Source organism: Onychostoma macrolepis, chromosome 14 (assembly GCF_012432095.1).
Source record: "Onychostoma macrolepis isolate SWU-2019 chromosome 14, ASM1243209v1, whole genome shotgun sequence".
NCBI classification, from domain to species: Eukaryota; Metazoa; Chordata; class Actinopteri; order Cypriniformes; family Cyprinidae; genus Onychostoma; species Onychostoma macrolepis.
Genome location: NC_081168.1, coordinates 29,702,659 through 29,717,188, shown reverse-complemented (window position 1 = coordinate 29,717,188; position 14,530 = coordinate 29,702,659). Strand labels below are relative to the sequence as shown.

At 37.9% G+C, this 14,530-nt stretch overlaps 1 protein-coding gene across 4 annotated transcripts in view; it reads right to left on the bottom strand.

The window, feature by feature from the left end:
* gria3b (glutamate receptor, ionotropic, AMPA 3b) overlaps positions 1-14,530 on the bottom strand; it is a 116,658-nt gene that overhangs the window by 23,610 nt on the left and 78,518 nt on the right. For all 4 annotated transcript variants that reach the window (XR_009274170.1, XM_058797932.1, XM_058797933.1 and 1 more), the window contains exons 6-11: positions 13,411-13,572; positions 12,170-12,337; positions 11,209-11,313; positions 9,548-9,652; positions 5,814-6,020; positions 2,264-2,637 (exon numbers count right to left, since the gene is read on the bottom strand). Coding sequence is in view for 3 of the 4 variants with exons in the window: in XM_058797932.1 (XP_058653915.1) it covers positions 2,264-2,637; positions 5,814-6,020; positions 9,548-9,652; positions 11,209-11,313; positions 12,170-12,337; positions 13,411-13,572 (1,121 nt within the window). In the remaining variant the exon portion in view is untranslated. The remainder of the gene's footprint in view (positions 1-2,263; positions 2,638-5,813; positions 6,021-9,547; positions 9,653-11,208; positions 11,314-12,169; positions 12,338-13,410; positions 13,573-14,530) is intronic.

Genomic DNA, 14,530 nt, shown 5'->3' with positions numbered 1-14,530 from the left:
ATTGTATTCAATATATTAACTCCACAAACATTTATGTATGTTGATTGAAAAACCCATTGAACCAATGAGCAATTCATGGATTTGGTTTTATTAAAGAGATAGTTCTGCCAAAAAAAGAAGAAAATTCTGTCATCATTTAGTCACCCTCATGTGTTTCCAAACATGTAAAAGTTTCCTTCCTCTGCTGAATGCAAAAGAAGATATTTTGCATAGAAAAAGAGAGAAAATCATACAGGTTTGGGATGAAATGAGGGTAAGTAAATGATGACAGATTTTTCATTTTTGAGTGAATTCAATCCTTTAATGTCGACAGATTTACATCTCAACATGTTCACTCCCAGGTTAGATCTAAAAAGAAAAATAGATTAGAGATTAATCAAAGAAGTTAGTTAAATATCAGTTAAAATATTTGTTAAAAGTGGTTATTATAGAGGAAGTGACTGCAGTGTCTCGTTCTTTGTACTAAGCCATAGCTGATCATCTGCTGTATCAAATCATCTTGACGTTTTATTTACTGTGATCTGGCACTGCTGCTGTTTTTTTGTTTACCCACTTAAACACATGACTTGCATCCTGAGCTTCCATTTAGCCACATGGAAAAGCAATTTTCGCCAATACAATATATTCACACATCTATATTGAGTTAGTGTCTCATTTCTGATCTCGCAGAAGTTTGAGTCACATTAGCTCAAACTTATTTTCCAGCTGTGCATTTATTGACTGTTGCCTAGACGATATATTAACATAATCAAATAACATATGGGATCAATGATTGTATTATTTCCTCTAAAGTGTTTTTGCCTTGGGCTGAATGTAAGGCGGTTTGCCCTTCTGTAGACTACGTGCTCTTTCAACCATGCGGGCTTGTGAAACATGTACAGAGTGCAAATAACAAGTAGAAACTCTTATGGACTTAAGTAATATAATTATTGAATCTTAGATTAACATGGGTTTTTAATAACATGGAGCCATCTGAAAACTATTCTGCAGCAATACAATCATGTAAGATGTAATATCCAATCAACAGTGTTTCACATAACTATGGTTTCACATAACCAGGCCAAATTAGGCTATTTATAATTTTTCCATATGTGGGTTTGCATCGTTCAGTCATTTTCAATATGGCCTCAGACTAGATTGATGTATGATAAACTGATGAACATTATTAGTAACGCTTTTCTTAAAGCCTTTATATATAATGCATTATAAAAGTAGTTTTAATGCATTAATTGGGGCTTGTAATGAACCTTATAATGCATTGTATGATCTCATGAATAATTGTAACCACAGTTGTAATATAATTTAATACTTCATTGTTACACCTTTAGAAAGTTTAATACATTAAACCACATGACAAACAAACCATCAAATATTGTAATGCATTTTAATTTTGGTTACAATTATTTATAAAAATATATAATGCATTACAAATTACATTATGAATACCATTATAATGCTTTAAGTAAAATGTAACCAAATTATTTATTGATATGATAAATTGATATATGATATGATAAATTGACATATGATACTTTCACTTTATTGTATTATTATTATTATTATTATTATTATTATTATTATTATTATTATTTGGTGCTGCTAAGTCATTTTTATTGAATACACAATTGACAGCCAGCACAGGGGAATATGAGGGACTCTGCAAAACGATCTATGACAGCGAGCCGCACAATGGAGTCATTATTAATCAACTTCCTCCGGTTAAATGGAGGAACAATGTGAATAATCATACATCTCCGTCACAGCTGCCTACAAAGTGCTGGAGCAGGACTTCTCAAACAATAAATGAATCAGGTAAATGAGAAATTCATAAAAAGTGCGAAATGAGAATATGTTGCTCAGCTAATCCTTTACAAAAGAACAAATTATAACTAGAGCTGTGTCTGCATTACCTTTCAAACGTGAAAAACTGGAATTACCATCAAAACTAGAGCTGTAATGTATTTTATGTGCTTGTCAGCAGTGCTGGGTAGATTTACTTACAAATCGTTTCATGCAAAAAAACCGTAAAATTCCTTTTTTTTTTTTTTTCATAACTTTTACAGTCCTTTTTATTGATGGATGAGAAAATCACAGATTATAATCTGGTCTGAGGCCATATTGAAAATCTGAAATGCTTTCCAGTTATATCTGCTCTAAGGATCCCAATGTACCTAAACCAGTGATAAATTGTCACCTATGCATGCAAACCCACATATGACTTCATTTTTACAGCCATAAAGTGACCCAACTATGAGGCACCAACCTTGGTGAGATATCACAGCCCTGCTGCATGAAGGCCCCTAGAGAGAACCACAGGCTGTTAAAAATCCCAAAGTCATTAGGCGGGTCTGGAGGGGTCTGGGGGTCTTTGGCTTCATCAGTCTCATCCAGGTGCCACTCATAGGGACTGAAGCGGCTCACGAGGAACAGCACCACGCTGACGCCGATGTAGGCGAAAACGATACACATCCAGATCTCATACGCCAGAGGGTCCAGGAAGGAGAACACACCCGGCTTGGACTTCTGAGGTTTCTTGATCATAATGGAGATGCCCAAACTCATGAAGGGCTTAGAAAAGTCAATGACTTCCTCTCGCACTAGCGTGATTGTTAATGGTGCGACGGCTATATCTGCTCTCTGGAAACGGGGACATGAACAAAACGTATTAGTGCTGAACATGCACCAGTACAATAAACATGCACTGCTATATACATTAACAGATGTTAGCAAGGAATTCTTTCATCACAAAGATGGTTTGGCAGGTTTAGTTGCAAATTTACTCTCGGGGTCTTAATGGTCATATTTTTGGAACATTGAACATTTTTTTTTTCATTCATCAGAATGGTATGAAACATTATTTTTTTTGTGAAGATTGCTGAATGAAAAAAACAAAAAAAACAAAACAAAACAAAACAAAACAAAAACAGACATAATTTGAAAAGAATAAATGGTTTTGCAGTCAGAAATGACCACCATAGTAAATTAATGAAAAAACCCAAAGTAACTATGTCTGAAAATACTCTCTCTCTGTCTCTATAGGGCTAATGGTGCCATATGGGTATCTAATGGTAACATTGTATGATTTTCTTTTTATCTCCAATCAGATGGCACTAGTCTGCCTTCTATGCATTGGATTTGAAATACAATTTCTCTATGTTTTTAAAACTTAAACACTGTATTAAAAATATTAAATACTGTATTTGTAAATAATATATAACATTTACATAATTTTTAATTCATGTAATTCTATAATCTTTAAATATTACATAATATTTATATAACATTTGTGTTCAAATATTGTACTCTTTTATATAGAAATCAACCATGCATAATTTAGAGGTGAATATTTTCCAGTACCATGAAAAATTTCACAGCTCTTTTTTCCCCAGTGTAGGCAGAAACATGTCTTGTTATGCATTAATGACAGCATTTTGCAGAGGCATGGCCATAAATATATGTTATGTCACTAGTCTCATGCTAACTCATTGGTATACATTTTATGGGTATACTTTTAATACAGTGCATTACTGTAAGCACAGTTTGTACAAATGATTTCAATTCAATTCTGAGTTATTTTCTGTAGGTAATCAGATGCTGTCCATGAAGCATTTTTGAACCTGGAATGTTCTGTTACCATTTGGACGAATCAATCAGATCAATTTGTCACAGAAAATTACATCTAGAGCTCAAAGGGGGTCATTTAGTGTTTTCTCGGGCCTCGGTGTGGGGAAGGAAGCCAGAAAAAGGACATTCACAGAGACAGGACTTTCACCGCCTCAGAGAAGCACATGCGAGGCATAACAGAAAAGGCTTTTTGACTGTGTAGCTCAGAAGTGACAGCTGAGTGTTCGCTTGACTAGATAGCAAGAGTCTTGCTAATTTCTTTGACCCCTACGCCACTGTATCAGGCGACAAACAGAGCGTAATCGCAACGAGCAGGAAACTTTGTTGGAAAATCATTTTTGAATGCTTCCCTTCTCATGCTTCACATAATGTTGCTGTGGGAGCTGCAGATATGAGGCACAGCCGCTTCCCACTTCCCATAATCCGCAGAGGCACTCTAGCATGAGCGTATAATAAAAAGGCAGTGAAAGATTTTATCTCACATGTGTCCTCAGCCAGGAGGACATTAGTTATGCAATCAGGAAGTATAAGGTCATGGTAACTCTGCAGGTGAACGCTGGTTATAAAAGCCTCTACAAATATTAATATCCTTTTATCTTGTGGTTGTAGTGAATGGAACTCCGGTGTACTGTCTCAATAAATCATATAATCATTTGCATATAAATAGCTAATTAAGAGTCTACCAGAAGTGATTTATCAGCGAGGAAGAAATACGCCTCAAAACTCTCAGCGTCTTCTGCACGCTAGATAAATAATTGCATGTGATCTTTTTAGCTTTGAAATTAGCAATGTATTGCACAAATGTGCACAGGTAAAATCCAATTGATAACAAATGCTGTTGATAAACTGTGAAAGAAAAAAAAAAAAGTGAGATTAAATAACATTGGCACTTAGTTGTCATTTAGAAGAACCCCAGAAGAATCCAATTCATGTTTTTATCTGCTTATGGCTGGAAACGAAAAACAAATCCACGAAAACCTTAGCGTTTCTACATTATAAAAGCAGAGGAATTCACTGTCATTGTTTAGACAGAGCTGTCGCTACTGTCTGTAAACTTCAACAGATGACAGAGGTGGATCATACGATTATAATATGATTACATGATTACAGTATCAATCAGTGTTTTTTTGAAAGTGTAGCTTCCTAAGATACAAGCTACTCATAATTTAAAGTCAAGCTACACTTTTGAACACGGTGAGATCTTAAGAAAATGCTACACTGGTGCTATTTAAGGGGGCATAAAAAAAACATATATAATTAAAAAAACACAATAATTTAAAAAAACATCTATAACTATCAGATTCTATCATTTTTGTCTGGCAGAATAACTGAGGATCTCGGATAGGGTGACAGTGTTAAACTTCAACACAAAATTAGTAATAAAACATGCTAAATAACGAAGAACAGCATTTATCTAAATATTAGACTATAAACAAGGTGACTTACAATGTTGTAATGACATTTTAAATTAAAAAAAATATATATATATATTTATCAGAAGGTCAAACGAGGCTCACAAATGTTTGTTCTTACTTTCTGATCTGAAAAGGCCCACTTTTATGTTCAATGGTTCAATGATGGTGAGATTGTTTTTTCCCTTTTTATCTCCACATGCATTTTTTTCCCCCCATTTTGAGAATAATTTGAGTATAATTTCCAATGTTAGCACATCAAAACCAGGCAATCTCTCTGGCTGATGGTAAGGAAATTGAACAGATGAGGTAGCCTAACCCTCATGCATTTTGTATATGGTCTTCCTTCTTGAATGTCGGCTCGGGGAATTGGAAGCGATTTCACTGGGTTTTCCTCCATTTATAGCAGGGGAGCGCTTTGACAAATGCAGAAATGGCGGGTTGCCTGGGCGCACTGTGAAAAGTGCCTTTGAGATCCAACAGCATAGAGATGAATCAAAGCAGTGCATGCTGGGAAGGAGCATGTTTAAAACACAGTCTCGCCACCAGCACTGTCTGGCTGCAGTTGTAGTTGAACAACACCCAGACATTTGCAGTCAATTTCCCCACACTCTTTCCCCAGAATGAAAGACATAAAGGCTATTCACCCTTATTTGACAGCAATTTCTAGCAATTTTTCTTTATATCGTTTATGCAAGGTTCATGAATAAAAGAGACTACTGAAGAAGGAAAGGTTAGTGGTTCTCTGGAAGAGTTTGTAACAAATCCAATACTCACCCCATAGACTAGTTCACCCACCATCCCATTCCAAGTCTTGGTTTCTGGGTCACGGGCGCCATATTTTCCATCCATGACTATGGACAGTCTGTACTTAATCCCGACATGTTTGGCAATCTCAGAAGCTAAATCGACACAGTAGCCTTCATACTTGTCATTGCCTTCCAGATGCATGTGGTTTTTCTTGTACATCACATATGGTGCTTCCTGTTAATCAAACACATGCTCATTTATTACCATCTTCGCTTGTTGCTTTCATTGTCCGGTGTCACAGGCACCAGAGCCCACTGACAGTTTATCAGTCACAGGCATGCAGGCATGCTGAGATATCATGACTGTGCATTCATACCCACCCATTCTCTCACACACATAATCCACCAAACTGGAACACATACAAGAGGAACGACTGAAGCAGCAGACGGGGGATTGCGGGACATTGATCCACATGTGGCCACAGTCAGACCAAACTGGTAATATCTAAGGCCCTCTTTACACCTGGTATTAACATCCATCTCAGGTGATCCAATCACAGGTTGCCAGCTGAGACAAATTGTGGTCTACACCTGAAGTAAAGTCTGAGAGTTAAAGTCTGGATCTCGTGCTCTTGGTCTTGAGACTTCAAGAAATCACATGAATGTTTCCATGTCTTAAGCCCGAGACACATGATTTTCGGCTGTCCCAGATGAAAGATTGGCATTGTGAAACAATCGTGGTGATTTCTGTGATCGAGGCTCCTAAATGGTCGTCCTGTGTCGTAACGTGAGAGAGGTTGAAAGACGGCCGTTGCCATGGCCATTTTCTGACAGAAATTCAGCATGATCATCACACAGTGTGTTTGCTGCTACGACCCACATTTACTGACCAGCCAATAAAAATGTGACATGAAATCAACACGACATGGCACTATAACATAAAACTGCTTACCTCAAGCTCTTATCCCTTCCTCTTTTGCCACTTTCACTTTTTTTCACTATACATAGAAACTACAACTGCTAAAGTGTGATTCATCATGATTTTTGTTTACCACTAGCACATGCTGATGACATTTTATTCTTCTATAGTAACATGCGCCATGGCCTACGAGTCAATAGGTGTCATCATCGTACAGTCTACACATGTCGTACCCAGGTTTATTAGATCCATGTCGCACAGTGTGGTTGGTAGTGATCTTATAGGATTGCTAAAATTGTGTGTCTCTGGCTTTACTCAGGGACTTGGTTTATGGTCTCAAAAAAGGAGTTTGAGTTATTAACACATTTATTACAGGTGATAATCAACTTAATCTCTAGTTGCCACAGTATCTTTTAAACTACAGAGAATTTGCAAGAAACTCATGGCTTTGAGTGGCTGCCTAGCTACTATATACAGTGGCACAGTGTTTTGAAATGAATGCAGCAATGGTTTGGGTTTGGGCCACTGTCCTGCAGAGCTCTATCACTATTCAAAATTGCAACTGAAAAATCTAACCCAGGCGTGCCCAATCCTGTTGCTAGAGATCTACTGTACCTTCCTGCAGAGCTCATTTCCGGCCCTGCTCCAGCATACATGTCATAATTATCAAGTATTCCTGAAGATCTTAATTAGCTGGTTCAATTGTGTTTGATCAGGGTTGATCTCCAGGAACAGGATTGCCTGAAAATTACAGCCAGGCGGGTTTGATTAGGGATGGAACTAAACTCTGCAGGACAGTGACCATCCAGGGGTGTGTTTCTCTGGTTGCAAGTTCCGTCGTTACCAATAGAGTTCAATGGAACTAATGACCATAGTCATCTAACGATGGATTTGGGAAACGCACCCCAGGACTAGAGTTGCCCATGCCTGCACTAAAATTATTGTTCTGGGTCTGGGTCTTGGATCTTGGTCTAGATCTGGGCTCTGGTATTAGTCTGGATCTAGGGCCTTGGAATTAACATGCATCTCCAGTAACCACTTGTGATTTATCACAAACATCACTGTAGCATGGTGAGTGGCTGTCATATGCATCCCTGACCACCTCTGATGACTGGGTCACGATGCATCTCTGGACTCTGTTTACCTACATTTAGCACTGTCCACTTGGGATCAAAACACTGGAGATGGATGATATCAGGTGTAAACAGGTTCTGAGACCATTAGGCAACACTGGAGACAAATCAAAGTAGGTTTGATTCTGCTTCTCTCTCTTTCTCACACATACACACACACACAAACACACACACGGCCGTGGTGCAATATCCCAGGGGTCTGAGATGCATTGGCAGTTGAGGGTGAGAGGTGAGGTAGGCAAGAACGAATGAAGTGAGAAGGAATCCGATTCATGAAGTAAATGGCAGTGACTGCAGAGGAATCATAGTGTTGATTCTGTTCAGACACATTCAAGCACGTTGCACCTATATGCGACAGAAGCCTTCATCATTCCAACAGAAAGAACATTGAACATAGCCCTGCTAAAAAGACCAGCTTATACCAGCATACATTTCTGGCTGGTTTATGCCGGGTATTGCTGGTTAGGTGTCTACTGCTGTTTAGGTCTAGCTGTTGGACCAGCACAGGTCAACTAGCATGACCGTTTTAGTGATAGCGGCTGATTTACAGGTTTAGCTATATAAACAGTCTGGTAAGAACACCAGCAGCATACCAGCGTACCATGCTGTGGACCAGCATCCAAAAACACAGTATATGGTCTTTTCAGTAGGGAAACAAACCAAAGCAAAAACAAAGCCATTGTTAGGATCCAAACTCAAAAGCACTTTGTCGACAAACAGAATTGAACAAAGAAAATTGCGCAAGCTGGTTTTATCCTCTCTTTCGCCCCCCATTTCAAACATTGCGGCAGCGGCTTGCTTTTTTAAGCACATCATTATTACCAAACAATATGGCTTCTCGCAGAGAGAACGCATCCCATTAGAGTCAGAGACAATTAGGGTGCCAGTGGGTTAGCAATGGTTTGTTTGTTCTGTGCTGAATGTATCCTCTCACCTCATCCTTTGTGCGATTGTTTTCCTCCTGAATCCCTCTGATGGAATAACCGACAGCTGCTGGTTTAATTGCTCACATTCAAGTCATTTGAAAGACTGACCTTGGTTTTTGGTGAAACAAAACAATTACGAGCGATTGTTGTTTTACACGGGATGATGTCGTGAGCATTGATTTGAATTCCTCAGAGATGCGTGTTGGCCTTGCCAATTGGAGGCTGATGCTAAAGCTAATGTCATTAACGGCAGGAGATGAAGTGATACGTCAGCACCGAGCAGTCCTCCGGTCAATGTAAAGTGGATCTGTGCAGGGGCCTCATACCTGGCCTTGCTCAAATACGCTTTAACTTTGCCGGGGGCAAACCATCGAACCCTTCATTGTCGCAGTAAGCGTTAGCTTGCTGTTATAGCTCATGTGTCATTGACCATTTACTTGATGAGTGGAAACAAGTCTTACCTACATATGCATTGCATGTCTACTTTGATGATGTCAATGTAAAACCATCATACCTAATGCCGTTATTGTGATGTCACTGCTACGACAGGCCACTGATATATGGAAAATCAAAATGCTTTGACACCCACACGGATACAGTTGAAACACTCATGCGTCGCGTTTCCTCGCGTTCGACTGTTTCAACGTGTAATGAGTGGATGGAAAGCAACACAAAAGAAATGTGCTTCTACCCGCCCAGGACAGAATGTATCAATCTAGGAGTCAACACCATGACCCTGATGGGCAGAATATGCGACACGTTTAAAACGTCATGGAGCGTGTACCATAATAGTAGTGACCACAATTGTTCGGTTTTCCACTGAGGAATCGTTGGTGTACTGCTGATCCATTATATTAACAAAGCGCTCAAACTCGTTCCAGTATCCAATCTGCAAAGGGAAAACATTTGCGTTATTATCAAACAGCAGACATTTTTACTGCATTAACGCTAACTACCAACCCCACCCCCACCCCCAGCCCTTCTGTTCGGCTAAGGAGGCTGTTGTGGATGTGTACTCTCATAAGACTGTGTTCATTAAAAAAGTATTAGGTCTCCGTGCTGCGGCTGTTATTGCCTGGAGTTAAACAAAAAAGGCAAATTCTTGGCTGACATTTGTTAAATAGAAAAAAAAAAAATGCTTATGGTGGAATTTTCAGGGATGCAGAATCTGGAAGTTACTCTTGGATATAATTCTTCTCAACAAAAAATAAACTTGGTTAGGTTTTAATGATTTACGCATTCTGTTATCACAAGAGCGTGCTGTATGTTTCCTTTTCGCTATATGCTGGAGCTGTTTAACGGTTGAGTGGCATGTGTCAGAACCGTTAGCATAGCAGTAGCCACTAGGGCATCACTGAGGTGACATTGCAGAGGGGTCCAACACAGTCTTGTACATCACTTCTGACAGCCACTGTCAATGCACTTCTCCTTACCGACACTGACCCCATCTAACCTTAGGCTAAACTACTCTCATCCGTGGTGATTGTTGCTGGATTGCTGTGTTATAAAGGGCAGTTTCTATTAGCTCACAAGAAAGCTGATGAATACTGGTTGTGTTGATTCAAGCTGCTGTAAGTGGTAGGTAGTAAACTGTTTTAAATGGGGATAGTGGCTTTAAAGATGAGCACAGTTTTATTTTCTGTTATGTATTTCTTATTGAAATTAGAAGTTAAGACATATTGAAGGACTTGTCCAGCTACAACATTGTTTTCATGCACTATTGTGAATTGTATTTCTTTCTTTATTTCGCTTTCTTTCTTTCTTTCTTTCATTCCAACACTGACCTAGAAATATACACTTCATTTACACACACCAGACTTTCTTTCTATCTATACTCTTAAGGTTTTTACAGATGGTTTGCTCATATATCATTTGCTTGATTTATATAACATTTTATTGCTATGGTGAAAATGTATTTATTATTCTGGCTGTTGACAGTATTTTCTGATTTATGGAGTGATAAAAAGAGAGAGAAAAACAAAACAAAACATTTAACTCTTACACAGTAAGTCAACAAAATGAAACAACAACTAATTTTGAGCAATGTTCAGATTTCTGTTCTGCAAATGTATGCATATTAGTGGATTTTTAAGTAGATAATACTTCATTTACATATTTAAACATAACATTTCAGAAGATTTGTAATACAAAATGTAATAATGTACTTTTATGAATTAACTGGGGAGGTTTTTATTCAATTCACCTGTGATGTCTTGACTTAATTTTTGCTAAGTCAAGTGTAAGATGAGTGCAAGATGAGTCACCAGTATTTTTGGTCTATTTTCTCTATTGAGAATAACTATACATTTTAAATTATTTATTTATTTTTGTTCCTCAGACTTTAAGTAAACTAGCATACACATATTGAAATGGATCCCGGTTTGAGTTCTCACACTGACTTTACAAAGCTTACCCAACAAATGGACAGATTTACTGATGACTTACTTTTCTTGGGCCCCCTGTTTTCATTTCATAAACATCAATAGTGTAGTTTGATCTGCGACCAAAGCTGTCAAACTGGATATTGCCAGTCATCCCTTGCACCTGGACCTGCCAGAAACGACAACACAAAGGCTGCATTTACACTGCAGGTCTTGATGACCAATTCCGATTTTGTGACTATATCTGATTTTTTGGACGACGTGCTTACATTTCTTTTAAAAGTGACCCGTATCTGATGTGTGCATTTTACACTGCACTTGGTCAAACAAGCCAAAAATAGCATATATGACATCACAAATCAATTTGAATAGTACATTGAGTTTAATTTATTGACACGGAATTCATATAGAAACGTTTTTAATGCAATAGTTACATCTATACATCAAACTAATTATGTATCCTAGTACAAATTCTTCAGGACAGTGATGTACGCAGCTCTGCTGAAAGCTTGCGAGTGGAATAATACTCAGGTGGTAGATATTGTTAAGCATGTCACATCGTCTGTTTTTTTTTTAGTAATTAAAACCAAATGCGTTCACCAGTGATTGTATATCAAAGGCAGGGACATGTTTGTGTGCATTTTATTTTGTGGTTTCAATGGAACGAACGGGACAGAAGCACTTGTCCGTGCACGAGCCGTAACTGACAACAACTGCGGCAACGAGCACTCAGCGTGATTTCAAAAGCAACACATTTCAGCGTAAGATCGCCTTTTATGTAACACAAACGAACAAAATTAATACTCTGCTACTCAACTAGAGATGTTTCATTTGTTACAGGTATGTCTGTACTGGATGTGTCGGAATAACGCATATGAATCATACAGAGGCATAATTCATTTCAAAGTACTCACTCTGACAATCTGAATTACACATTGAGAGATTGCAAATGGTTATTGTCATTTTCATAAAAGCTTAAGCACTCAGAATCTTGCATGAGAAAAAAGAAAAGATAGACGTTTTACCATTTTGAGAGCTCGTTCAATGTCGATGCCTTGGCTCCAAGGGACCGCAGGGTTAGCTAGGCAATCGCCCGCACTGCCTCGTCTGGACACATCTACTCGCTGGCGTCGCAGGTATCGGAACGCCTCCGCAATGACCAGGATAGCATCATAAGACAGCGCTGAAGTGTACTGTACACAACAACCGTTAAGCACCTCACATTAACAGTTATTTGTTAGAGCAGTTTAAAATAAGCAAACACATTATCTGTAAGTAAACACATCGAAGAGGGTTAAAATAAGCTGCCCTCTTCCAGGTCTACAAGCCCATGTTGATGTACATAATGAAGGATAATTGCGATGCATTGCTGCATGTAATCATAGCTGGCAAATGCAACAAAAGAAGACACACTTCAGGGATGTAGCTTGTGCATTGTTTCTTGCTATGTAAAGAGTGTTAACCAGGTTTCTAATTACAGAGATATGTAAAATGTTTAGTTTATGTGAGACTCTACAGGGTTTTGCTGCTATTGTTGTTCATGGGTGTAACCTGTAATTACATCCCATTTCAACCAAGAAAAGAGAACGAGCTGGCATCTGCTAATTTGCCGTGAGCTACGCTATTGTATTGTTTTGTATTTCTTCAAAGCGACTGTAGTGAGGAATTTAGCGGCTAAAATAAACGTAATATAACAAAGGTAACATCAAAGGAGACATTGTGCATTTACATTCTCAATTCAAAATGCCTTTTGATGCCTTCATTAAAAAACTGTCCTGGAAAAGACTTAGAAAATGTGTATTACTGCAAGTGTGATTTTTCACAGTGAGAAATTAATGAAAAAAAAAAAATGTCACAGTGCAAAATATGTACAGGGCACCTAAAAGTTTTTTTTTTTGTTTTTTTTTAAAGCAAAATATAATTAAAATTTTCCCTTGATTTTTGGGGTGACTTGGACATTTTTTTAACATTCAGGTGATTTTAAACTTGCTTGCCAGTTCGATGAGAGCATGGTCATTTCTTATCCACCCATCCACAATAAAACCTTAATTAAAACAGCATTAAAAATCTATTCATCTCATGATCATTGCTTAATTAGATGCAAATTGAGCCCTAGTTTTAATAGCACCTTGGACTGAATATCAATATATCGACTGTTGCAAGGAAGGAAAATAAAGAAAATGGGCAAAGAAAGAAAAAGTCAAAGATCAGAAGAAGAGACAACAACAATGATTGTTGTTGTTGTTTTTAAGCAGTAGTTTCAGACCTTCAGAGGTGTGTTTCTAGCTTCAGGAAACTCTCTTTCATCTAGACGGTCCCATCTCTGGAGAAACTGTTGAACAACTGTGTTTTCGGGATTGATTATCTGGAAGCCACTAATGTTTGCTCCACCGAGAAAAACCTTGTCCAGGCTGATGTTGGTGAAGCCCTGAGGAAAAAGATGATGGAAAGAAGCAAGCTTAGGATCCATGAGATGATGGCAATATAACAATCCTTATGTGAAAATAGATTCAACTCAATGTTTCTGGTTCAAAACCCAAAAGGGGTTAAATCACTGAGGTTCCTTGTGGTATATTGAGTATGGACGAGTATTATATATTATATAAGGTTGTTAAATTGGTAGAACAATAAGAAAACCAATATTTATGATTCAAATATATCACTTTAGGAGAAAACAAAAATGACCCTTGTGTATCGAAAGTGTGTAGAAATACATAAAAGTACTTGTTAGTTTTTACTGATTACACTTACACTCTTTTTTTAGAGTTATAAAATTTTGTTGACAATCATATACAAATTACAACCTGAATTCCGGAAATGTTGGCACGTTTTTTAAATTTTAATAAAATGAAAGTAAAAGACTTTCAAATCACATGAGCCAATATTTTATTCACAATGGAACATAGAGAACATAGCAAATGTTAAAAGGAGAATTGTTACACTTTTATCCACTAAATGAGCTCATTTCAAATTTGATGCCTGCTACAGGTCTCAAAAAAGTTGGCACGGGGGCAACAAAGGGCTGAAAAAGCAAGACATTTTGAAAAGATTCAGCTGGGAGAACATCTAGCAACCAATTAAGTTAATTGAAATCAGGTCTGTAACATGATTAGCTATAAAAGGGATGTCTTAGAGAGGCAGAGTCTCTCAGAAGTAAAGATGGGCAGAGGCTCCAATCAGTGAAAGAGTGCGTAAAATGATTGTAGAATACTTTAAAAACAACGTTCCTCAACGTCAAATTGCAAAGGCTTTGCAAATCTCATCATCTACAGTGCATAACATCATAAAAAGGTTCAGAGAAACTGGAGAAATCTCTGTGCGTAAGGGACAAGGCCGAAGACCTTTGTTGGATGCCCGTGGTCTTCAGGCCCTCAGACGACACTGCA